This window comes from Chiloscyllium plagiosum, chromosome 1, assembly GCF_004010195.1.
Source record: "Chiloscyllium plagiosum isolate BGI_BamShark_2017 chromosome 1, ASM401019v2, whole genome shotgun sequence".
Classification (NCBI taxonomy): domain Eukaryota; kingdom Metazoa; phylum Chordata; class Chondrichthyes; order Orectolobiformes; family Hemiscylliidae; genus Chiloscyllium; species Chiloscyllium plagiosum.
The window spans coordinates 95,861,198-95,887,328 of NC_057710.1; the positions used below are offsets into that span (position 1 = coordinate 95,861,198).

At 40.3% G+C, this 26,131-nt stretch overlaps 1 protein-coding gene across 11 annotated transcripts in view; it reads left to right on the forward strand.

Moving 5' to 3' along the window:
• apbb2b (amyloid beta (A4) precursor protein-binding, family B, member 2b) overlaps positions 1–26,131 on the forward strand; it is a 265,952-nt gene that overhangs the window by 151,175 nt on the left and 88,646 nt on the right. For 8 of the 11 annotated variants that reach the window (XM_043692343.1, XM_043692335.1, XM_043692372.1 and 5 more), the window contains 4 exons: positions 4,596–4,801; positions 9,301–9,360; positions 16,117–16,202; positions 16,311–16,371. In XM_043692343.1, coding sequence (XP_043548278.1) covers positions 4,596–4,801; positions 9,301–9,360; positions 16,117–16,202; positions 16,311–16,371 — 413 coding nt within the window. The remainder of the gene's footprint in view (positions 1–4,595; positions 4,802–9,300; positions 9,361–16,116; positions 16,203–16,310; positions 16,372–26,131) is intronic. The other 3 variants (XM_043692392.1, XM_043692401.1, XM_043692429.1) reach the window with 1 other exon arrangement.

The following is a 26,131-nucleotide window of genomic DNA, read 5'->3' on the forward strand; positions in this document are numbered from 1 at the left end:
CAGAGGACACAGGTTAAAAATACGGGGTAGACCATTTAGGACAGAGATGAGGAGAAACTTCTTCACCCAGAGAGTGGTGGGTGTGTGGAATGCTCTGCCCCAGAGGGCAGTGGAGGCCCAGTCTCTGGATTCATTTAAGAAAGAGTTGGATAGAGCTCTCAAGGATAGTGGAATCAAGGGTTATGGAGATAAGGCAGGAACAGGATACTGATTAAGGATGATCAGCCATGATCATATTGAATGGTGGTGCAGGCTCGAAGGGCAGAATGGCCTACTCCTGCACCTATTGTCTATTGTCAATCTTGACCGTGTCCTCCCACTGCTCGCTCACTTTATTTCCTTTCTTATTCACTTACCCTACTCACTGCTCATCCGGTTATGGGTTGTTTCTCTCCCACGTTTGCTGTCTATAGGCTCACGACTGAACCTCTCCGCAGCAAAGGCAAGAGAGAAGTCACATGTGATGTGAGGAGCAGCGTCTCACTGATTCAACTGACAGGGCAGTTGTTCCAGTTGGTTGAGCTGTAAACATGTTTTCCTGGCTTTTTGGGGAAATTAGGGATGAACATGTATTGAGCACTGCTGTATAAACTTGTCCAAAGCTACTCTTACAGACAAGATGGCATATACAGATGAGGTACAATGGGTGACTTTTGTTTCAATGGCATTGTGATGTAGAATTGGCAATGTGTGTTTGGTAGAAACCATATTCATGATTTTATGACCTCAATTGTCCAGGGATAGAATGTATACTGTACGTGGTACATATGTGCTATGCTGCTGTGACTATGTATAAAATATCTTTTTGCATAAAGAAATAATGGTATTTTTTGGGCTTTGCTTTTAAGACAGTCACAGTCCTTATTGATCAGGAGGCTTTACATCAAATTCGCTGAGCATTGGTTTGAAATGAATGATGTTAATAATGTTAGCAGTAAGGATGGAAGAATCTCCCTGTATAGCATTTAGGATTGCATGCCATTTTGCTAGAATGTCTATTTCCTTAATTGCTATGACTGAAACTTGATTTGCCTCCTGTGATTTAATTTGTACATGCAGCATAATTGAACACACAAGTGCATAAACAACTTATTTGCATAACATATCAGTCTTCAGATTTATTCCCACCCACTGCTAATTTTATCTCCCTTCAGTCTCCAGATCCAGCTGATCCTAATCCAAATACCCACTGATTTGACAGACAGAATAAAAGAATATTTTGTAGGTTAAAAGAACAGAGTTAAGTAACTAAAAAATCAACATCTGTCCTTATTTCGACATAATATGCAGTGCTATGTTCTTCTGGGCATTTAGAAATGTTTTTCTGGAGTTGAACAATGCAGTTTAGTTCCATGTTTTTCAAAACTTATTTTTTCAAAATTGCAAAGCAGAAAGCTGTTTCAAGTGGAATGGAGGACATAATGTAAGCAAAATATTTTCTTTAAATATTTTCTGTCTTCAAAATGGGATAAGGTATTTAATTTTGGCAGCTTGAATTAGGTTGAGGTTTTTTTCTGAATGTGACTGAATTCTGGGCCAGGAAGAGGCTGAATAAATAGATAATTCCAAAAGAGAGATAAAAATCTCACCACACACACACACACACACACACACAAGTTTGTGTGGTGAATTTGTACTTGCAGAATTACATTTATTTTTGCTCAAAAACTGCATGAATCCCTGTAAGATTCTGTAAGTCCCTTTTTTAGATGAGAATCAGTCTGAACATTGGGGCACAGACAGCCTCACACAGGTCACTTCACTCCTTCAGTGCATTATCTGGGCCAACATGGTACCTATTGTTAAAGTTCACGTGAAAATGTAACTTTAAGAAAGTTCTGGAATTTTTACTTATGAAAGAACTGAAACCAACATGGCCATTTTTAAAAGATGAGAGACTTAATAAACAATCCAGGTCTTTTTCAATATATAATTTCAGTTACATCATACTGTAAACCTTTGCTATAAATTCTGTGTCCTATGATCTACTCCACAACCACCTGATGAAGGAGCAGTGCTCCAAAAGCTAGAGCTTCCAAATAAACCTGTTGGACTATAACCTGGTGTTGTGAGATTTTTAACTTTGTCCACCCAGTCCAACCCCGGCATCTCCAAATCATTACAAAAGAAGGGGAACCTGAGGACTGTGCATTTTACAAGCAGCAAAGTGTCAAAGTAAGTGCTGTTACTTTGTGTTTTACCTTCTTAACAGTGTCGTGTGAAGCAACTTAAAGGGCTGTACCTTCCAGATCACATGAGACATGTGTCCTCTCAAAGAACGGTAAAATGACAAAAGCAACTAAGTCTTTCAAGAATATCAAGATCAAAGACTTTCAGAGAAATTTCAATTTCAAAAACAGGCTCAGCGGTCTTCTTAAAATTTGAGGGTTTATTGGGTAGGAACCAATTCTTCTTTTGAAAAAACCTTTCCATTTCACAAGCTGATATTATGTAAGTAATAGGGAAAAGCTTTTTTTCATCTTTTGAAAATTAATATTTGAAAATTGGAATGCTTCCTGTGGATTGCCAGTCAAGTTTCCAATTCACTTCTAATGATCAAGCAATTACCTGAGCAAAACGTTTTCAAATCAGCTCTACTAATTATATATCCAGTAACAGGTTTACTTTGTAATCTAACAGGATTTTCTTTCTCTGGAAGTTAGCTGTAAACCATCAATGAAATATTCTGTGATTCTATCACAATTATTAACAGTGTTATGAACATTAACATTTGCCAGCTGCAAAGAGTTTGTGTTATCTGCCAAAGTCGATAAAGAACAGAGCTACTCATCAAGTGAATGACTAATTTCAAATCCAAATTTCTTATATTTAAGAAACGCCTTTCATGACCTCGAAGTGCTTTTGAAACACAGCCATTGTTGTCCTGCTCTCTTAGTATCGTCTACATTCACCTGAAAGGCAGATACAACATCGGTTTAACTTCTCATCCAAAATACAGTACTTCTGACAGTAGCGCTCCGTTAGTATTGCACTGGAATGTTGGCAATTTTGGACTCAGTTTCTCGAGTGACCCTTGAACTGGGCATCTGTGACTCCGAGGTGGGAGTATTAGCAACTAAAGTGCAGCTATTGCATAATTAGCAAGGCATTCATTGTTGTATTTCGTTGTCGAACCATTATTATCTTGAAACTCTGCTATCTATCCAAATGCACTTTTTCAAAGAATTAAAATATCCCCTTTTAGTGGGGAATCTTTCTTTGAGAGCTAATATATGTTTCTTGATGTTATGATAGTTGACTACTCTTCAAAAAGGATTTCATTTCCAATAAAAAAAAGCATTTTGGGAGGAGATTTCAGTGTTAACAATAAAAAACAACAAAGAGTAGAGATAAGCTTTTTCCCAGGGTGAAGGATTCAGTAATGAGAGGTCACGCTTTCAAGGTGTTAGGTGAAAAGTTTAGTGGGGATACACGTGGCAAATACTTTACGCAGAGGGTGGTGAGTGACCGGAACATGTTGCCAGCAGAGGTAGTAGAGGCAGGCAAGTAGATTCATTTAAGATGTGTCTGGACAGATGCCTGAGTAGGTGGGGAGCAGAGGGATACAGATGCTTAGGAACTGGGCGACAGTTTTAGACAGTAGATTTGGATCGGCTCAGGCTTGGCGGTCCGAAGGGCGTGTTTCTGGGCTGTAAATTTTCTTTGTTCTTTGAGATTTCAGTGTTCCTAAATAGCTAACTTGCATTATGTATAAGTTGAACTCGAGAACACAGGAAACATTTGAGGCATTTCAGAGAAAGGGGATAAAGAATTATGAATAGATAAAAGATTGATAGCAATAGAGCTGGAACTGAGGTGATCAAAAGATACTAAGGGGTCTGGTAAGGGAGTGTCCAAGAGTAGCTGAAGGACGGGGAAGGGAGCAGACACTTAGAAGAACAGACTGGGGAGAAGGTACAAGATATGTGAAGATTACAGAGAAAGACTGCAACAAAATCTTGAAGGGATTTGAGCATTTTAAATCCAATGCTTTTGAGCCCCCAAGGATCCGTTGTATGTGAACAAAGTAATGAATGTTGGGCAAGTAGCATAGAATTTGCATGGTCATTGTGAAGAGCATGATTTAATCTGAGCCCAGACATACATAAAGAAGAGTGCTGAAGCACTGGAGACAGTTGAAGGAGCGGAAGTCTGCAGTTTAGACAATAAGATATTGTTTGAAACTTAGCTTACAATGTCATGGTTTGCTTTCTCATATTAATCTTGAAAAAAATGGTTTGAAGGGAGAGTCCAGTCAGCAACACTAATGCCATTTATAATGGGGATCAAAAACAATTAAAGGACATTATGACTCCTCAAGCAGACTAACAGAATGGAGCTGGTTGTGGGGTTAGCTGGTTATGTCATTTTATAGGATGAGGATTTATTTTCAAATTATTGCTGTCTTGTCTTTTTATATGTTTGGAATCAACTGAAAATTAACATCTGAAAAATGATGATTTGTATTCTTAGAATCCAGATAGAAACCTGTTTGACACTAATTAGTCTCTAAACTTGGATTTGTTTTAATAATTCAAAATGGCTTGAATCAATGTTTTAATTTATTTGTTTTTTTCAACCTAATTTCCCAACAGACCTATGGAGTGACCAGTCATTTCAGACTGACCCTGATCTCCCACCAGGATGGAAGAAGATCAATGATGTGGCTGGCATCTATTATTGGCATATACCAACAGGCACCACCCAATGGGAGCGGCCAGTATCCGCATCAGCCGAGGCTTCAGACATACAGAAAGAATCATTGAGTTCCATTACTCCTTCTCCAACTCCAGAAAATGAGGTAACACCTTTTGGGTGCTTCCACTTTTGATTTTTATGATTTTTTTTTGTTAGCATATCCAAAATCAACCGTCAAAGGGTAAGGCAATTCATTTTGTTCCAATTATCTTTCTCTCCATTTCCTACCATTTCTGATCTTCACACGTGCGGACTCTGGTTGAAATGGTGACTTGTTTTCTGAACTTTGCCTTTGCAATAATTGGCCAACAGGTGCTGCAGATGACTGGTGTTTGTCTACTTCCCCACTGAGGTGCTATCTGTTTGATTTTTTTAAAAACAAAAATGTAAATTTATATTTGATCTATAAATATAGCTCAATCGTAGTTCAAAAACATAGCCACCAAAATTATAGTTCATGAACAATTCAATTTTAGGTTTTTCTGGTTAACCTAAGTGAACATGTTTTATTCTGTTGTTTGGATGTTTTCTCGGAGAGTTGTTACCATTAATGCAGATTAATAACATAAATGTATCTTCTGCCACTTGCTTAGGCTTTGTACTGGCATAATATGTTCAAAAGGCCATTTGAACTTTAGTCACAACTGTTACATATTGTGCATCTCATGCATATATACATATATATATATATACATATATCAGTCTATATATTGATCTTGTACATGAGTAAATCATTTTAAACACGCTTAACAAGAGTACTCCTTTATCCTTATCTGTCATATCTGATAAAACCTTGAATATTCAACACGGATTTTATCTCAGCTTCTACTACTAGATGAGTTCTAAAATCTTGTATGCAAAGAGATTTCTTCTGCACACTATTTCAAATCGCACTCATTTATTTGTGTATTTGTAATCACTTATTGACTAACATTTTTTGAATAAGTTTGTGCCCTTGAGATGGGACAACATAGGGCTAGATTTTATGGGTGACCTGCATTGGCCAAACAGGCAGATGGATTAATAAAACAGGGCACTGGGACATGTGGCAGCTCGCCCAGCCCTACCCTTAACAGTAGTAGGGGAAACATTGGTTGAGTCCATCCAGCCATGGACTTGATTCTTACCCCTAAATGACCAATGAATTGCTACTTAAAGGCTTCATCCTGCTGCAGCCCTAAGTTAAGAGCTTGGGAGAGGGGCCTGCACCATATCTGGTTTGAACCTGCAGCCTATTGGTCAGTGAAATGAGAAGTACATTGTTCAAAGAGCAAATAAAAGTCTGGATACCAACCACCTGTTGAGGTAGATAGCTGCCACCAGTTCTTCTTCCTGTCCTCATCTAGGGGATTTCTAGTAATCTACTGTGAAGGATGAAGGAATGTAAGACTGTAACTATGGGGGACTTGAATGTGCACGGATTGTGAAAATCAGGTTGGTAATGCAAGTCTAGGAAAGAAATTTATGGAATGTGTGCAAGATTTCCTTTTGGAGCAGCTTGTGGTAGAGCCCATGAGGAAGCAGGCAATTCTGGATTTGGCAATGTGTAATGAGGCAGACTTGATTAAAGAACTTAAGCTGAAGGAACCCCAAGGAGGCAGTGACCATAATATGATAGACTTCACTCTGCAGTTTGAAAGGGAGAAGCTGGAATCAGATGTGACAGTGCTACAGTTGAGTAAACTGCAAAGACATGAGGGAGGAGCTGGCCAGAGTTGATTGGAAAGGGAGCCTGGCAGGGAGGGTGATGGAGGAGCAATGACAGGAGTTTCTGGAGTGATTCGGAAGGCACACCAGAAAGTCATCCCATGAAAGAAGAAACATATTGAGGGGAGGACAAGGCAACTATGGCTGACAGGGAAGTCAGGGACAGCATAAAAGTGAAAGGAAAAACATCCGATGTAGTGAAGATTAGTGGGAAACCTGGGGATTGGGAAGCCTTTGTAAACCAGCAGATGACAATTAATAAAGCAATAGGGGGGGAGAAGGTGATATGAGAGTAAGTTAGCTAGCAGTATAAAAGAAGATCTTTTCTCACCCTTCTTGATTTAATCTCAACTCAGTGATATCTTCCTCATTGATCCCATAGATATTTACCAAAAAGACTAGAGCTGCATGGATAGGTGGTTTTCAGGACTGGATTTCAGTCACATGGGGGACTCGATCTTGTCAGAATTTCTTGCTGCAGTAATGGTCATAGAAACATCATTGAAATGTTTGTTATGCTGCAAACATTTCAGGATAAAGGCACTAAAGGGAAAGCAGTTCTTTGCAAATGCGACTGGAATTCATAATATATATTCTGATGTTGCTACTATTCGAGTAGCTTGGCTTCATTCGAGTGCCTAGAGTATTTTGCTTTGGCTAAAAAATTGCACTGCTACCGGGTTTCAAGGTGGTTTGAAGCTTTTAGATGCTGGCCTAGCCAACATCACCCACACCCAATGAACAAATTAAAACAAAACATTAAAATAATGTTTGAACACCCATCGCAGATCATCTTATCTAATAGGATATACTGCCTCATTGACTCTTGGATACATTGCTACAGAAAACTAACCTGCAGACACTCCAGAATTCCCCACCTTTGCATCATGTACTTGTCTGCTATCCCAATCTATACGGAAGCTAAAATCCATCACTGAAGCACTCTTGTGTTTGCTTGCTTACCTAATTTTGTATTTATATGGTCTGACACTTCATAGCTGCTTTTCAGGGCTTATGCACAACTTTTGCTAGAGTCTTGAATCTTAATAATATCCCTGACACTTGTCCTGATTCCATGTTCCAGCTAATTCCAGCGATGTTTAATGCTGGACTGCTCAGCACAATTATAGCAAGAAGTAGGTAGTACAGTATTTGAGTACTGCCTTTTTGTTTTCAATGGGTACAATCATACATTGTTACCCTGTGCCTGTTATTAAGCCTTAATTAATTTTTAACCCAGTAAATAATCTGGCATTGGCTTGCTGGCAAGTATTTCTCCTTCAACCAGGATGTAGGTTTGCTAGCTGAGCTGGGAGGTTCGCTTTCAGATGTTTCGTCATGATACTAGGTAACCTCTTCAGTGCGCATCCAGATAAAACACTCATGGCTCATGGTATAGCCCGCTTTCTATTTATGTGTTGGTTTCCTTGGGTTGGTGATGTCATTTCCTGTGGTGATTTAATTTCCTGTTCTTTTTCTCAGGGGTTGCAAATGGGATCCAAGTCAATATATTTGTTGATAGAGTTCCAGTTGGAATGCCATGCTTCTAGAAATTGTTGCACGTGTCTCTGTTTGGCTTGTCCTAGGATGGATGTGTTGTCCCAGTCAAAGTGGTGTCCTTCCTCATCTGCATGTAGGGATACTAGTGAGAGAGGGTCATGTCTTTTTGTGACTAGTTGATGTTCATGTATCCTGGTGGCTAGTTTTCTGCTTGTTTGTCCAATGTAGTGTTTGTTATAGTTCTTGCACGGTATTTTATATATGACATTAGTTTTGCTTGTTGTCTGTATAGGATCTTTCAAGTTCATTAGCTACTGTTTTAGTGTGTTGGTGGGTTTGTGGGTTACCATGATGCCAAGCAGCAGCTAATGAACTTGAAAAAGCCTCTACAGACAACAAACAAAATTAATGTGATTTACAAAATACCCTGCAAGAACTATAACAAACATTACATTGGACAAACAGGCAGAAAACTAATCACCAGGATACATGAACATCAACTAGTCACAAAAAGGCATGGCCCTCTCTCACTAGTATCCTTACATACGGATGAGGAAGGCCACTACTTTGACTGGGACAACACATCCATCCCAGGACAAGCCAAACAGAGACATGCACAAGAATTCCTAGAAGCATGGCATTCCAACTGGAACGCTATCAACAAACACATTGTCTTGAATCCCATTTACCATCCCCTGAGAAAAAGAACCAGAAATGATGTCACCACAGGAAATGGCATCACCAACCCAAGGAAACCCAAACAGGCAAATAGAAAGCGGGCTATTCCACCAGTGCTTCACCAGAGGCTCATTGAAGATGTTACCTAGTATGGTGACGAAACGTCTGCAAACGAACCTTCCAGCTCAGCGAGCAAACTTACATCCAGAACCTCAACCTGAGCTACAAATCTTCTCAAACCCCGCTAACAATAAAAACCGACTAACCAGTAATTCACGTCATTGCTGTTTGGTGGATCTTGCTATATGCAGCAGAGATACCACATCTGTCTGTTTAACCCCATTGGTACCACATCTTACTTTTAACCCATTGCTGACACATTTTGTTTATAACCTCATCAGCCTGTATAATGACAGGGCTGCACTTTGTGTGAAGCACTGTAAGATCTTCCTAAGAGACATGACAAGGTATAAGTACAAGTCTTTTTTTTTCTTTTATTGTTCATATTTGTCTCTGTTGTACATGTGTGTTTGGTTCAGAGTTTTTGTGGGATTGAAACATGATAAATTGTTAACCAATTCAAATTCGAAGTTTGTCATAGAATTGTTCCTGTAGCTTTTAGAAGCTGACCCACTAACTGCTTTATTGTACTAACCTTGTCCTTTTTCTGTTTTTGTGCATGTATGTTTCTTCCTCTGTGATTAATTGTCTATCTAGAAACCGTGGACTGATTTTGCTGTGCTGAATGGTGGAAAGATTAATAGTGACATTTGGAAGGCAAGTATTTTGTGAATAGTAATGAGAGAGTCTATGTTTAACAAAGATTGATTTAATTCTAATAAAGCTTAATTTCTAAAACAAAGTTGAGTGTATGTTCTAATCAACAGATAAAAATCGCATGACACAGCACTGAAGTGTTGATCTAATAAAAATGCTTCTCCCAGGGTGGGATTTGAAAGTTTTCAAACTTTCACATGTTTAAATGCATGGATATGAAATAATATATGATACAAAAATCTTTCAGACTCTTCTAATTTATGTGGTGCAGTTCACTTGGTTCATTGTGATGAAGTTGGCATCTTGCCGTGCCTTGAATAGGCAAACCAGTCCTACAAATATTAGTGTTTTGTGACTTACTCATAGGCTTTTCACAGTAGGCATTAGAAGAACAGCACCATGTTAAATTCAAAAAAATTAACCTTTTTCATGGATGTGTGCTGTGACAAATGTTTCAAATAAAAATGGCTTGATGCCTAAGTGGTAATCCCCAGTTGATGTTTGAAATAAGTTGAAGGTATGTGTGTGTATGTGTCACTGTCTCTCAGGGTCTGTTTTAAATTCAGCCCTGAGATTGAAACTCAAGAAGAAATGAGAAAATCTGTACAAGAGACAATACAAAACAAATATGAAGTCAATTTTACAGCTAGATGATTTGTACTGAGATCCTAAGTTACCAAAATAATGAACATGACTTTCAGCCTCGATATGTTAACTTCAAAATATTGCTGACTCATGTTCAAACTAATTGAGTTAATGAATAGCAGTATGGTGTGGATTCTTTTTGTAGTTTCAGAATTCTACTCCATTTGTTTCGCGTAAACTACAATTGGCCAAGATAAATTACAGACAGTGTCAGGAAAGTTTATAATGGAAATAGCCGAGTAGCTAAATGTATCTGTCCTCACAGTGAAAGGTACAAGAATTCTACAAGGATTTGGAAATTCAATGAATTAGGGAGAATGAGGAGTTGAAGGAAATTAGCATGAATAAGAAGTTGTGTTGTAAAAGCATGTGGGACTTACTCTTCACAGCCCATCAACATGAGAAGGATAAGGTACAATAAGGATCAATACATGGGGTCCAACCTGTTCACAATATATAACACTTGTTTAGAGGTGGACACCAAATGTATTATTTCGAAGTTTGCAGATGACATAAAGCTAGGTGCAAATGTGTGCTGTGAGGAAGATGCAGTGGCTTCAAATTGATTTGGACAGACTTGATGATTAGCAGGAACATGGCAGCCACAATGTAATGTAGAAAAATGTGAGCCTATTCACTTTGCAAGAAAAACAGATATGCAGAGTATTTATTAAGTGATAAGAGATCAGAAATAATTTAGGAAGTGTAGATGTTACAAAGGAACATGGGTGTCCTTGTCATTAAATCTTAACCCTTAACATATAGGTGCAAAGGGCAGTTAGGAAGACTAGCAGTTTGTTGTCTTTTAATGGAAGAGGATTTGAGTACAGCAATAATGAAGTTTTGCTTAAATTGTACTAGAGCTTGGTTAGATCACATCTAGATTACTGTGCGCAATTTTGGTGCCTTTGCCTTAGAAAGGATAAGATTATCATAGAGGAAGTCCATTAGAGATTAAGCAGGCTTGATCATTGGTTGGGAGGACTGATCACTGAAGACAGATTGGGCAAACTGGGCTTCTATTCTTTGGAGTTTTGCTCTCTTTGGAACCCACAAATTACTTAAAAGGATAGACAGGGTAGATGCAGGTAAGATGCTTCCCTTGTTGACATTAGAACATAGGAACTAGGAGCAAGAGTAGGCCGTCTGGCCCCTCGAGCTTGCTCTGCCATTCAATAAGATCATGGCTGATCTTTTCATGGACCCCGCTCCATTTACCTGCCCACTCACCATAACCCTTTTCCCTTTATTGTTCAAAAATCTATCTAGCTTTTCCTTAAAAACATTCACAAGGTGGTCTCAACTGCTTCACTGCGCAGGGGATTCCACAGGTTCACAATCCTTTGGGAGAAGAAGTTCCTTCTGAATTCAGTCCTAAATTGGCTCCTCCTTATTTTAAGGCCATGCGTCTTGTTCTTGTTTTATCCCAGCAGTGGAAACAACATTCCTACTTCTGTCTTCTCTATTTCCTTCATAATTTTATATGTTTATATAAGGTCACCCCTCATTCTTCTAATTTCCAATGAGTATAGTCCCAGTCTACTCAATCTCTCCATGTAAGCCAATCCTCTCAGCTCTGGAATCAACTCAGTGAATCTGCTCTGTACAGCTTGTACTCCTCTACATTGCAACCCCCTCACCCCCATCCTTTTTCAAGTAAGGAGTTCAATAGTATTCCAGGTGTGGCCTCACCAGTATCCTATACAGCTGCAGCATGACCTCCCTGTTTTTAAACTCCATCCCTTTAGCAATTAAGGACAATATTCCACTTACCTGTTGTACCTGCAAATTAACATTTTGTGGTTCATGCACAAGAAGTCCCAGGTCCCTCTGCACAGCAGCATGCTGCAATTTTTCACCATTTAAATATATCTACCAAAATGACCGAGACCCTACAACCAGGGGACACAATGTCAAAACAAAGGGGCAAGCCACACAGGACTGAGATGAGGAGAATTTTTTGTTTTACTCATTAGTGTGAATCTCTGGAATTATCTCCTGCAGAAGGCTGCGGAAACTCAGTCATTAAATATATTTATGGTTGAGATGAATAGCATACCAAATACCAACGATGTAGAGGAACATGGCAATAGTGTAGTAAAAGGAAGCTGAACTGAATGATCAAAAATGGTTGTACTGAATGGCAGAGGAGGGTCAATGGCCTACTCCATGTCCCTTGGAGTTCGAGGGGATACACAAAACTTTAGTGTTTGCAGTGCTGATTTCTAGTTACTCATGTTTCTGTCTACTAAAGCATGGATAAGGTATAAAGGTCAGTGCCATATATATATTTTATACTTCCTTTGAGGAGGTGAGCTTTATACTAATCACAAGTGGTAGGATATGATTAATTTCCTGAAGCTGCTCTTGTTTAGTCCACTCCACAGAAAAAAAATAACATTTTATGTATTTTGGGGAAATTGATTAATTTGTCTCCAAATTATATAGAATATAAAGCACAGGGTCAGGCCATTTGACTCAACCTGACCATACTGATGTGTATGCTCCCCTTGAGCCAACTCCTACCTCTTCTAAGTCCATCATTGTATCAATCTGTTCCAGCATCTGCAGTCCTCACTTTTTCCCTCATTTTATTGTCTAAATTCTCCTTACATCTATGCTATTCAACTACCTGCTTGATTAGTAACCCATTTATTACCTTCAACTTCCACTCCCGGCACAGTGGCAAAGCATGGACCATGTACAAGATGCACAATAGTAATTCACCAAGGCTGCTTCTACATTATATTCCAAACCTAAGATCTCTAGCACCTAAAAGGGCAGTAGAGGCAGGTTCCCCTCCAAGCCACTCATCATCATGACTTATAAATATGACAGCATTCCTTCACTAGCACTGCCAAAATCTTGGGCACCCTTGTACCTACACCCAAGGGCACCGATTCAACAGCACCTCTCCAGGACAATTGGAATTGGGCGGTAAATGCTGGCCCAACCAGTGACACCTGCATCCATTGACGAATAAAAATACTCCATGGTTGTGAGTTCTGTACATCCTGTATTCATGGCCTCTAATTATATCCTTCCCCACAAGTGAAAATATTTTCTTTCTATCCAGATCTTTCAAAACATTATAATTCCTATTTTAGTCCAATTCTCAGCCTTTTTAAAGATAAGAACCCAGCATTTCAAGCCTGTTCAGATATATTTTGACATTTCTGGTGGTATCCAAGAAATTAGATTAGATTCTCTACAGTGTGGAAACAGGCCCTTCGGCCCAAAAAGTCCACACTACCCCTCCAAAGAGAAACTCACCCAAACCCATTCCCCTACCCTATATTTATCTCTGACTAACACACCTAACACTGTGGGCAATTTAGCATGGCCAATTCACCTGACGTGCACGTCTTTAGATTGTGGGAGGAAACCGGAGCACCCGGAGGAAACCCACGCAGATATGGGGAGAATGTGCAAACTCCACACAGACAGGTAGGAATCGAACCCAGGACCCTGGTGCTGTGAGGCAGCAGTGCTAATCACTGAGCCACCGTGCCGCTATATTGACAGAAAAAGAAAAAAGGCTCTGCTGGTGAAAATATAAGCAGCTAGGGACTAAATTAAAAAGCAGAACCAAAAAAGTAATAACCTCCAAATTAGTACCTGAGCCACAAGATAGACAGTCAACAAAATTAAACAGACAAAAAAAACTGCAGATGTAGAAATCCAAGATAGGCAAGCAGGAGGCTGGAAGAACAGAGCGAGACAGGCAGCATCAGGAGGTGGAGAAGTCAATGTTTCACGTGTAACCCTTCTCCAGTTTGAGTGTGAGAACCTTGGGTCAGAAACAACTGTGCTTAACTTAAAGTGAGTTGCAATGAAAAGAAGGATATAGTTAGCTAAAGTCAACCGGATTAATAGATTAACAGGAATGACAGCAAGCAAGCAGTGGCAGACATTTAAAGAGATAATTCATGACTCTGAGCAAAAATATATCCCAGTAAGGAGGAAAGATTCTGAGGAGATAAATATTCTTTCCACTCTCCCCAAGCAAAGGAAAGATTCTGAGGAGATATATATTCTTTCCACTCTCCCCAGTATCTGTATTTATTATTTATAGTGATCTGAACTGCACACTATTATCTAAGGACAAACTAAACAAGGTTAATAAAGGCTTCACACTATTATTGGTGAGCTGACTGCTCTATAATTCCCTTGATGTAACCCCCCCCCCCACCACCACCACAACCAGCACCCCATCCTCATTTCTTAACATCCAGCTTTGAAAGGGCCCCAGGTGGACAGAGGAAACACTTCAGTGATCCCCTCAAGGCCTCACTGGTAAAGTGCTACCGCCTGTGGGAATCACTGGTCCAACACTGTCCAAAGTGGAGGACCACCATCCGGGAAGACAATGAGCACCTTGAAATTTGCCATCAGGAAAAAGGGGAAACCAGATGAAAACAGTGAAAGGAAAACGCTGGCACACCAATGCCCCACCCACCCCGTCCCGTGACCACCGTCTGCCCCAGGTGTATTAGACCTTGTGGGCCACGTCGGCCTGTACAGACTCACCCTAAGAGTGGAAGAGTCATCCTCATTCTGATCAATGAATGAAATCTTTCTCAACTATAGGAATTAAATTATTTATCCACCAGTCTTTTAGGCACTGCAGACTTTTCTTACAAACTATTAAGTATAATTTCTTTAAGGAAGGAAATTGCCATCCTAACCTGGTCTGGCTGACATGTGACTCTAAACTCGCAGCAATGTGGTTGATTCTTAATTGCATTCTGAGCAATTAGAGATGGGTAATAAATGCTGGCCTAGCCAGCAAAGCCCTTATGCCATTAATGAATTTTAAAAAAGTAGTAATGCATCTGCAAAATCTTATCGAGATTCCTTTAAAATACCAGGATGCAATCTATTCATACTTGGAGCTTTGCCCTTTGCGTTTGTTTAATTTATTCAATACATCCTCTCTATTATTGTAATGCATTTATCGCATTTATCGTCACATCATTAAATGTCAAATCTACCTGTTCTACCTCCCTGGCAAATACTAAAGTGAAATAATTGTTTAATATATCTGTTTTCCCTCTGTTTTTACCTACTAGTACTGTGTCTGTCCCTTAATGGTCCTATTCCCATCAGAGCCTTCATTTTTTATTGATGTGCCTTAAAATGTCTTACTGTTCTGAATTATATTCCTGGATAATTTAATTTCATAGTTCTTTACCTTCTTAATTGTTTTTTGGCTTACCTTCTTGTCTCTTCATTTTCTGTCTTTACTATGCACTCCTTTTCTTCTTAGCACTTAGTGTATGCCTCTTTCCTAACCCTCAACTGTTCAGCATTAATCTTGACACTGGTGTACTTGGTCTGGACAAGGCACAATATCTGTCGCAGCAGGATGGATTGACTGCAAGCTGAGGAAAAATATCCCAGTTGCATCAGTGTGAATTGTTCTGTTTCTCACATTCACCAGCCTTGCAGACTCCCTTTGTGAGATATGCCAATTAATGCCAAAGTTGTAAGAAGCCTTGCCTTGTAAATTCATGACCACCAGAGGCTGGTTTAGTTTGTTCGATTCTTGATTTAGAGCTCTTTAATGATTCTATCTATTTTTCTTTGAAAACCACATAATGAAGTAGAGCCTTTTCACTCTGAGCTGGGAACTTGTCAGTATGTAGCACAGTATGTCGTTAGACTACTCTTGCATTACTGCAATTCAGACTGGAATCCAATTCAGACTCTTGTTACATTTGAAGTCACCTATCATTTGAAAAGATGAGGATCTACATGTGCCCAGTAACCATGAGTCGATAGCATGAAACTAACAATTATTTGGCACTAAGTTAGTAGTCTCATTGAGAGAAGTCAGAAGGATAGTTGATGTAGAAAACTGAAAAAGGAAACCTCCTAGTTCGCTAGGAGATGCCTTTCTGATTTGATACATGCCATACTTGATGTAAGTTCTTGTTGATGATATTTGAAGCCATAATTGTGAAAAGGCTTCTGTTCCAATACAAATCATTTTGTTCTTAGTATGTGTACAGCTTACACGAAAATGTTAAAGATACAGTAATGCTTTTCAAATGACTCAGGACTGTATTGGAAATTTCCTAAAATTAAGAGGGAGTTCTTTTCTCATAGGATCTCCATGCTGCCACTGTAAATCCAGACCCAAGTCTGAAAGAGTTTGAGGGAGCAACTCTTCGCTATGCTTCTCTAAAACTGAGGTAAGGGATGATCCTTTAAAAGTATTGATCCAATGAAATTTACAGTATAATAGTATCTTTTTGCATTGTTTTCTGTTTAAGTATCGATACTTTTAATTGCCTCCACAGAACAGTACCACAGGCTGAGGAGGATGGTTCCTGTACTATCAACAGTGACCCAGAGGCTAAGGTCAGTAGTGTTGGTTTTCATCCGTGTCTTTACACATTATGATGTCAGACTTTGTGCATGTGATTGAATTACATTTCAGTATTTAAAAATAAGTTGTAACCACAATGATTGCAAAAGATTTTACTGTTTGATCTTTTTAGAAAAAGAACAACTATGTTGTGTATTTGAAACTCTGTCATTGTACTGTTTAGGAATTTCTGTTATTTTCTGCCAATGTGTGCAACCCCATGTAGATTTCTTTATCTGCTAATGCATGAATATACTGCAGCATGGGAATACCATCTCTAATTTCTTGCAGCATATCTAAAAGGTTAGTGATGCAAAACTACAGTTTTATAAACTCCTTTTGAATTTGGCCATTTTAATTCAAGCTCAGGTTCACACACACATTCCTCTTTGTATTTTCCGGTCCAGAGCTGCACTCCTTCACTTAGATCCTGACAGACTTAACTTGTCTTATGTTTTTTTCGGGATGTTATAGAGCCTTTGCCTTTCAAAGACCAGATCCATGGCAATGTGAATTCCATGGTTCTTGATTAATTGATTTATTGTTGTCACATGTACTGAGATACAGTGAAGAGTGTTTTGCGTGCTATACGGGCAGATCATAACATACAAAGTGCATCAGGGTACGGGAATAGAGTGCAGAATACAGTGTTATAGCTGCAGAGAAAGTGCAGAGAGAGAAAGAGAGAGATCAGCATTAACACTTGAGAGCTCTGTTCAAAAGTCTTAGTAACATTGGGATAGAAGTTGCTCTTGAATCTGTTAGTATGTGTATTCAAACATTTGTATCTTCTGCCTGGTGGAAGAGAGTATAACTGAGATGGGGAGGGTTTTTCTTATTGCTTTCCCAAGGCAGTGGGAAGTATAGATGCAGTCAGTAGATGGAAGGCTGGTTTGCATGATAGACTGGGCTGTGTTCACAACTCTCTGTAGTTTCTTGCGGTCTTGGGAAGAGCAGTTGCCATTACCACGGCATGATACATCCAGCCAGGATGCTTTCTATGGTGCATCAATATGGTGTAAGAGTCTTTGAGGACATACTGAATTTCCTTAGCCTCCTTTGGAAGTAGAAACGGTGTTGTACTTTCTTGGCCATCATGTTGGTGTGGGTGGAGCAGGACAGAGTGTTGGTGATCATCGTTCACAGGAACTTGATGCCCTCGAGCATCTCCACCTCAGACCATTGATGCAGACAGTGGCATGCCCTCCACTCCACTTCTTGAAGTCAATGAGCAGCTCCTACATTTTGCTGACTTTGATGCAGAGATTGTTGTCTTTATACCATGCTGCTAAGCACTCGATCTCTTTCCTGCATTTAGTCTTGTTGTTTGAGATCCAACCTACAATGGTGCTGTCATCAGCAGGAGAAAGTGAGGACTGCAGATGCTGGAGATCAGAGCTGAAAATGTGTTGCTGGAAAAGCACAGCAGGTCAGGCAGCATCCTAGGAGCAGGAGAATCGACGTTTCGGACATGAGCCCTTCTTTAGGATTCCTGAAGAAGGGCTCATGCCCGAAACGTCGATTCTCCTACTCCTTGGATGCTGCCTGACCTGCTGCGCTTTTCCAGCAACACATTTTCAGCTGCTATCATCAGCAAACTTGTACATGGAGTTGGGGCGGAATTTAGTCGTGTGTGTGTGTATATAAGGAGTATAATAGGGGGCTGAGTACACAGCCTTGTGGAGCACTGGTGTTGAGGATTATGGTGGAGGAGGTGTTGTCACCTGTTCTTACTGGCTGCAGTCCATGGATCAGGAAGTCGAGGATTTAGTTACTGAGTGGGGGAGCCAAGACGTAGATATTGGAAGTTAGAGATGAGTTTGGAATTATGGTATCAAAGGCAATTCTTCTTTCCAAATAGAATTGCTGATCAGCTATATTGGAGACTCCAATGCTGTTCTTATCTTATACTTTAAATTGTCCATTTAATTTCAACTGTTTACAACTCAGCATTGTCAACACTTCTCCCTGGAATGTTGACATCTCTTAATCTCAATGGTTCATCGACAGGCTGCTGCCATTATCTCCAAGTGTAAACACTTCTCACCATTTTTCCGGTGAAACTGTCTGATCCCATTTTTTTAAAATCTGTGACACGCCAAACTCTCAGGCTTGCTGTCAGGTTTCAGAACAGGTCACATGACCCCATTTCAGTTTTACCTCAGATTCAAGACAGCCCAAAGCATATAATTGTGATAAAAATGCAAAGTGCTGGAGGATCACAGGTCCGGCTTCATCTGTGGAGAGGAAACATGGGTCAATGTTTCAAGTCCAGCATGACTCTTCGGAACTGAAGGGGTCTGGATAATTGCTGGGTTTTATGCTGTTAAAATAGGGGAGGAGAAACAAGTGAAACAGATGGGAAAAGTACCCAGAGCAAAAGGCAAAGGGAATGCTAATGGTAGTAAAGAAATATGCAGTATTATTACCAACAAATTCACATTAATAGTGCAGAATGCTTACATTTTTTTCATAATTATCAAGGACGAAAAGACATGCTCAAACAGCTGGCATAGCATGAGCATCTTGTTATATGATGTTTTGGACTACACATGGAACACAGCCGATCTGATGCTAGATAACGAAAGAACTGTGGATGCTGTAAATCAGAAACAAAAACAGGAATTGCTGGTCTGGCAGCATCTGTGGAGAGCAATTAGAATTAACATTTCAGGTTCTGAGGAAAGGTTACTTGACCCAAAACATTAACTCTGATTTCTTTCCACAGATGCTCTCAGACATGACAATGGAAAGCCTGATTCAGAAGTTGGGCATAGCATGACTTGCCAGTCCACCTCAGCTCTGCAATTTGGTGAAATTTGCAGTTCAGGGATGTATTCAGGCTTTCTAGGATTCCTACTATATAACAATTCTGATGAGTCTCCTCGAGGCAATATTATTTCCAATGAGAACCATGCACCCACTATGCTGTTTGCCTTGGAATTCTAGCTTGTTAACCAAGCAATATTGAGGGATAGCAATATAATTTCAAATGAGGATGCTGTATCATTTGGCAGGGAACTTGCAGCTGATATTCCCTTGTGTCAGCTGCATTGACCTTCTAAGTGATAGAGGTCGTAAGCTCAATGAGTTTTGAACTTGTCAGAGCACGTTGGCAAGTTGCTGCAGTTATATATGGAACATAGTGTTGGCATTGTGCATTGGTGATGGATGGAACAAATGTTAGACTGAGGCAGGGGAGTGAATGGTTAGTCAGGAGTGATATTTCACATCAAATGCAGAGAAGGATAGGATTCAGAACCAGCAAATAGAGTTCCACAGTTCAAAGCAAGACCTCTGCTTTATGCTCCTTGCCCTTCAGTTTAACATTCAATGATTTATCTGGCTAACTGAAACTCATGTGAACTGCCAGGTACCAAATAGAAGTGACTATGCCTTCGATGTTGATGACAGAATAGCGCAGTGAGCCCACCATATAAATGTAGGATGTCTACTTTCTTTGTAAACACAAACCACAAGATTTCCACTGATTTTGCCAAAAGACATTGGTTTTGGCCACAAACTTTGTTCCCTAGCCACTAACTCCGTGCCTTTCCCTGGCAACCATCTGAGGCTGAATCGAGCCAATGGAGACAGTGAGAATTGCAGATGCTGGAGAGTCAGCGTGGAGAAAGAGTGGAGCTGGAAGAAACAAGTGGGTCAAGCAGCATCAGAGGAGGAGGGGCGTCAATGTTTCAGGTTGGAATCTTTCATCAGAGGGTTCCGATATGTAACGTCGACTCCCCTTCTTGTCTGATGCTGCTTAACCTGCTGTGCTTTTTCTAGCTCCACTGTTTATCTACTCTGAACCAAACTATTCAAAACTTTGGTGTTGAATTTGACTTTCGAGGTGAACTTCCAACCACACATTTGCTCTGTGTAAAACTAAAAGAAAGGGCTGTAAAAATGCCAAAAAAGCACTATCCTGCTGAATAGGAAAGATACCAAGACTGGCAAAGGGCCACAAAAAAAAGCATTATGAAAGGAAACTTGCAAAGGATATCAAAATCAATAAGAAGTTTTATAGTTACGTAAAGGGAAAGTAGGTGGTCAGGTACAATGTTAGCCTGTGAAAGACGGAAAGTGAGGATATTGTCAATAACCATGGGGAAGTGGCAGCCATGTTGAATAATTACTTTGCTTCAGTATTCACAGCAAAAAAGGAGAATAGATGGCTGGATGTACTGAGGAAATTATATGTGGATTGAGGACAGAGACTAAACAAAATTAACCTCCATAAAATATCAATAATGAGGAAGTTAATGGAATTAAAGAGTGGCAAAATCCCAGAACCTGACAATTTCCATCCAAGGGCGTTAGAGGAAGTTGGAAAAACATTGTAGATATCCTAACTATAATCTTTCAGACTTCCCTGTAATTTCACTCATACCAAACCCGTAGATGAATGATTCCTGAACTTCACTGGTTTCTAATTCAACAATGCCTCAATTATAAAATTCTCGAACTTGTTTACCAATCCCTCTGAGACTTCTCCCCTCTATCTGAGACCTCCTCATCTATGAGACTCACTCAGAATTCTGTACTCCTCCAACCTGCCTCTTTTTCATCCCCTTTTGAAACAAGCCCTCTGATTCAACTGTCTAGGCTAAAATCTCATAATTCCCTCCCTAAATCATGTGCTTCTTTATCTATCTCTCTTGAAAATACTCTATACAATCTACTGGTTATGCTTGATTATCTATCCTCATGTCATTTTGGGTTTCATGTCCAATTTTTGATTTGTAACACTTGTCTGAAGCACCTTGGAATGCTTTGCTCTGTTTGAGGTGCCATACAAATGCAAGCTGTCATGTTTTATGCATCCTCTTAAATATGTCTTTAAGTGAGACTCTGATATGCCCAATCCCAAATTTACGGCATTATTTACATTTTGAGGTTACAGACTTTAATTGGGGTTGCCACAGTAGGAGCTGTAGATTTCTAAAGAACCCGGCTAAAGCCCACACTGAACGTAAACATGAGCAGATGACTTAAGTAACACTGTAGCATTCACCATGGGTGGCCAGGAATTGGTCAGTCATTTCTGGTGAAAATCCTTGTCTGGATTAATTCAATTCTAACTGCTTAGTCAACAGAGGGAGTCCGAACACATGGAATTTTGTGATTACATTCCAAACTGTCACCAGAGACAAAGAACCCAGAACAAAATGTAGAACATACTTATTGTTCTGCTTCTTCCTCTTGACGCTAACATTCCTGGGTGTGTTTAAGCTGTAGCTATCAGCCTGAGAGTGACAGCTGTAGTATTGGTTTTCGCTCAGCATTGCATTTTAAAAAAAATTCATTTGAGGCATATGGGAGTCACCGGCAATTCCCTATTTTTATTTAAAATCCCTAATCGCCTTTAAGCAAGTGGTGAGACACTGTCTTTAACTGTGCAATCTGAGAGATGGAGCTATTCCCTATGTTATTATCCAGCTATGACTGGAATATTATGAGACAAGAATATGCCCAATACATCTTTGTTTAAAGATATGAACAGAGTTCATCTTGGAGCCATTAAATTTCCACTCTGCTTCCTCTTGCCATGCTGGGCAAGCGGTTGGTACCATTAATGTCCATACCCACTGTCAACAGGCAGTGCCACTGGTGCTTGTATGCCTAAGCCCTCCTTGTAGCAAACGTTCAGTTTCCTGTATAGTTCTTGATTTTTTAAAAAATTCACTCACGGGATGAGGGCATCGCTACCTCATTTATTGCCCATCCTTAATTGTTAAGAGTAAACCACATTACTGTGGGTCTGGAGTCACATGTAGACCAGCCCAGGTTAGGATAGCAGTTTCCTTCCCTAAAGGACATTAGTGAACCAGATGGGTTTTTCCTGACAATCGACAATGGATTCATGGTCATCATTAGACTCTTAATTTACTGAATTCAAATTCTACCACCTGCCATGGTGGGATTTGAACCCAGTTCCCCAGAACAGGTCTCTGGATTAACAGTCTACCGATAATGCCACGAGGCCATCACTTGCACCTAACTTGATTTTGTTTGCTGTCCTGCTCGTTTCCTTCTGGACCAACACTGATCTCTCACTGACTCCCTCCCAATCCCTGGCCTCCTTCCACGCTCACGAGGAATGGTAAACAATGAAGAACCTAGGAGCAGGGTGGTCAAGTGTTGGGGGAGGAGTACAGTGGGAGAACTGCAACAACAGAAATTAAATTGATTTTTAAAAAAGCCTTTTTATTTATCAGACAGTTTGGTATCACTAGCAGTGGTGTTGCAGGCATTGTCACTGCATGGGCAGTGAATGTGCATTCCGCAGTTTCAGTGACAAGCACAGCTTATCATTTATATGTTTAGAAATTTTATATCTTCTCCAAGCATTCAAATCCACTCCAGTAAAGCTCCAAGTAAAACATTTATAAAAATATTCTAAAGTCATTCTGGAATACTACTCAGTGCAATGTCATGCTTAGGGAATCTGAATTGAATTGATTTGCTTTGCTCAGTGCCATACTACAATTCTTATCCCAGTCTGTCCCAGTAGAGCTTGAAGAACTGCGCCTCATCTTTCCATAGTACACCTTTTAGGCATCTGTCCTTAATGTTAACTTCTGACAATGTAATACCTTGGCCACATCTCACATTGCTCTTGGCAGTGGGTGCACTGATGTCTTGGGATGTTGGTGGAAGTAGGATCATTTTTGACAGTGGGGTCTCCTGACTGGCAAGGTAGCCTACACATGCCTGGTGCTGACTTACCACTTACTTCCATCTGACTTTGTGGCAACTGTTACCTGCTCCCCTGGCCAGGTTTTCACATTCCTTTCTGTAGCTGACCCACTTTAATTATTCACTCACTCCCACAAAGCAGTTGCCATGCAACTCTGTCCCACATTATAGGCAACATTTAATTGCCAGTTCTTTCTCAAGTATGTCTTTTATTCTCTCTTGCTCACCATGTGCTATTCTCATTTCTGATGTGGAGGTGCCGGTGTTCGACTGGGTTGGACAAAGTCAGAAGCCACATGACACCAGGCTATCGTCCGACAGGTTTATTTGAAATCACAAGCTTTCGGAGCGTAACCCCTGGTCAGGTGAAGTGAGAGAGAAGCACAGAGATACAGAATTTATGGGCGGAGACATCAAAAGATCATGCAATGGTGTGAGTGGAGTGTTGAATAAGAAGTCTCTGGAGGAGACCAGTTGTGTCAGACTGTATGAGTAAAGTGTCAACAGCTGAATAACAACTGAAAGGATGACCTATAATCCAATTAACTGAGGCAGAGAGATGATTACAAAAAATTATAAATAAGATGGTGCTGGAGACAAACCAATTGATTGGAATAACATGATAGCCATAAGAGTCACATGCTGAGGATCTAACCAAAGTAATAAGTAATCCAAAACTCTACAAGCTAATTAAGAGTAGAGCGATCATAATAATTTATCAAAATGATGGTGTCAAAACAGGACAGTAGGGAAGATTTTACAGATACAGAACAGTGTGGTGGGGTTACATGTGACATGACGTGAGCCCAAGATCGAAACTGCCCTCATTGGTATGGAACTTGGCTATCAGTTTCTGCTCAGCAATTCTGTATTGTTGTGCATTTTGAAAGCCTAAGATCAGAGGCTTAATGTGCTTGACCGCTGAAATATTCCCCAACAGGGAACATTCTTGTCTGGCGATTGTTGCACGGTGTCCATTCATCTGTTGTCATAGCATCGACATGGTCTCTCCAATATACCATACCTTGGGCATCCTTGCCTGAGGTAGACAACATTGGCCTAGTCACACGAACATCTGCCATGTACGTGGAGGGTGGTAATCCCACATGTGACAGTAGTATCCATGTCGATGATCTGGCATGTTTTGCAGAGGTTACTCACACTGTCTGACACTTTTGATCACCTGCAGAAACTTATTATTCAACACTCCACTCTCACCATTTGTCTGATCTGTTGATCTCTCTGCCCTTGATCCCTTTGCCTATAAACTCTGTGTCTGTGTGCTTCTCTCTTTCACCGGATGAAAGAGTTACACTTGGCAAGCTTGTGATTTCAAGTAAATCTGTTGGAGTATAACCTGGTGTTGTGAGACTTCGGACTTTCTAATTTCTGACAGTTAACCATTTCCTGCCTTTCACTTAATTATCTGATGACTAATTTTTCTTTGTGTAGTCTTCCTTCCCCAGAACCCTAGGCTGCCTCTTGTAAGCTGTTCACCTGTAATTTCTGTTGAAGTTCTGAAAGTCAACCTTGTTCATTGTCTTTTTTTAAAAAAAATGCTGTCTTGCTGAGTGTTCCAAACAATTTCTGTCTTTGTTTCTAGACCATCTTTTTACTCTGGATTGGTGCATGTGAATCTATGCAATAAATTAGTGAAAATATTCTGATTTATGGCACTAACTTATGCTGGTTGGACGGTTAGGTTTAAGGGTTTGGATTTAACTGGTCTCAGCCAGAACATCTGCTATGGGCCTGAGTTGATGGAGGCAGGTTGCTGAGATAAGTCAAAGGTTCCCCAAGACCTGACAGCGACTCAGTAATTCTGGCTGCATTGTGATGCTGCACGACCCATTGTAGCTCCTTTGTGGAAAATGGCAACTTGCGCAAGTTACTGGAGGGTTCCACCAGTGAATGTAAATTTACTACAGAAAGAAATGAAGGAAGGAAACATCCCTAATGTTAGTACTATTTCTGCAAAGGGTACATTGAGGTTTCATTTGGACGTTGGAAAAGTACAGCAGGAATTCTCTCCCCATTTTGATTAAAAGAAGCACAAGTCTGCTTGTTGCACAGCTCTCAAATTCAGAAAATTGGCTCCATCTGCTGGAGGTCTGCAGTATCTGCACCGCAGAGTTTTATTAAATATGGACACCAGCAGCACATGGTTTCCTGGAGCAGGGCAAATAATAGTGTCTACTATTAGATAGACTTTCATTCGTATGTTTATATTTTTCTGATCTTTTGCATGCCACAACCAGGAATTAAAAAAGGAGTGGAGGGCATTTATTTGTATATTATAATTTTTTTTGTATGTCTCTAACATACAATGTGAGTCTAAATGTGAGTTAATGTGTATGAAAACTTGGTTAATAAGTCATGATTTGGAGATGCCGGTGCTGGACTGGGGTGTACAAAGTTAACAGTAAACTTTTGCAATAAATTCTGTGTCTTACAATCGTGTACTCCACCACCACCTGATGAAGGAGCAGTGCTCTGAAAGCTAGTGCTTCCAAGTAAACCTGTTGGACTATCAAGTGGTGGTGTGTGATTTTTAACTTGGTTAATAAGATTGGTGAGTTACAGGTGCAGAGAGCCAAGTGGAAATATTGAGCAGCAAATTGCAGGGTTGGAGAAAGGTTGGTGACCAGCCAGATTCTGAACATGGCTGAAAATGTGTTGCTGGAAAAGCGCAGCAGGTCAGGCAGCATCCAGGGAACAGGAGAATCGACGTTTCGGGCATAAGCCCTTCTTCAGGAATGAGGAAAGTTTGTCCAGCAGGCTAAGATAAAAGGTAGGGAGGAGGGACCTGGGGGAGGGGCGTTGGAAATGTGATAGGTGAAAAGAGGTCAAAGTGAGGGTGATAGGTCAGACTGGGGTGGGGGCAGAGAGGTCAGGAAGAAGATTGCAGGTTAGGAAGGCAGTGCTGAGTTCGATGGATTTGACTGAGACAAGGTGGGGGGAGGGAGAATGAGGAAACTGGTGAAATCCGAGTTCATCCCTTGTGGTTGGACGGTTCCTAGGTGGAAGATAAGGCGCTCTTCCTCCAACCGTCGT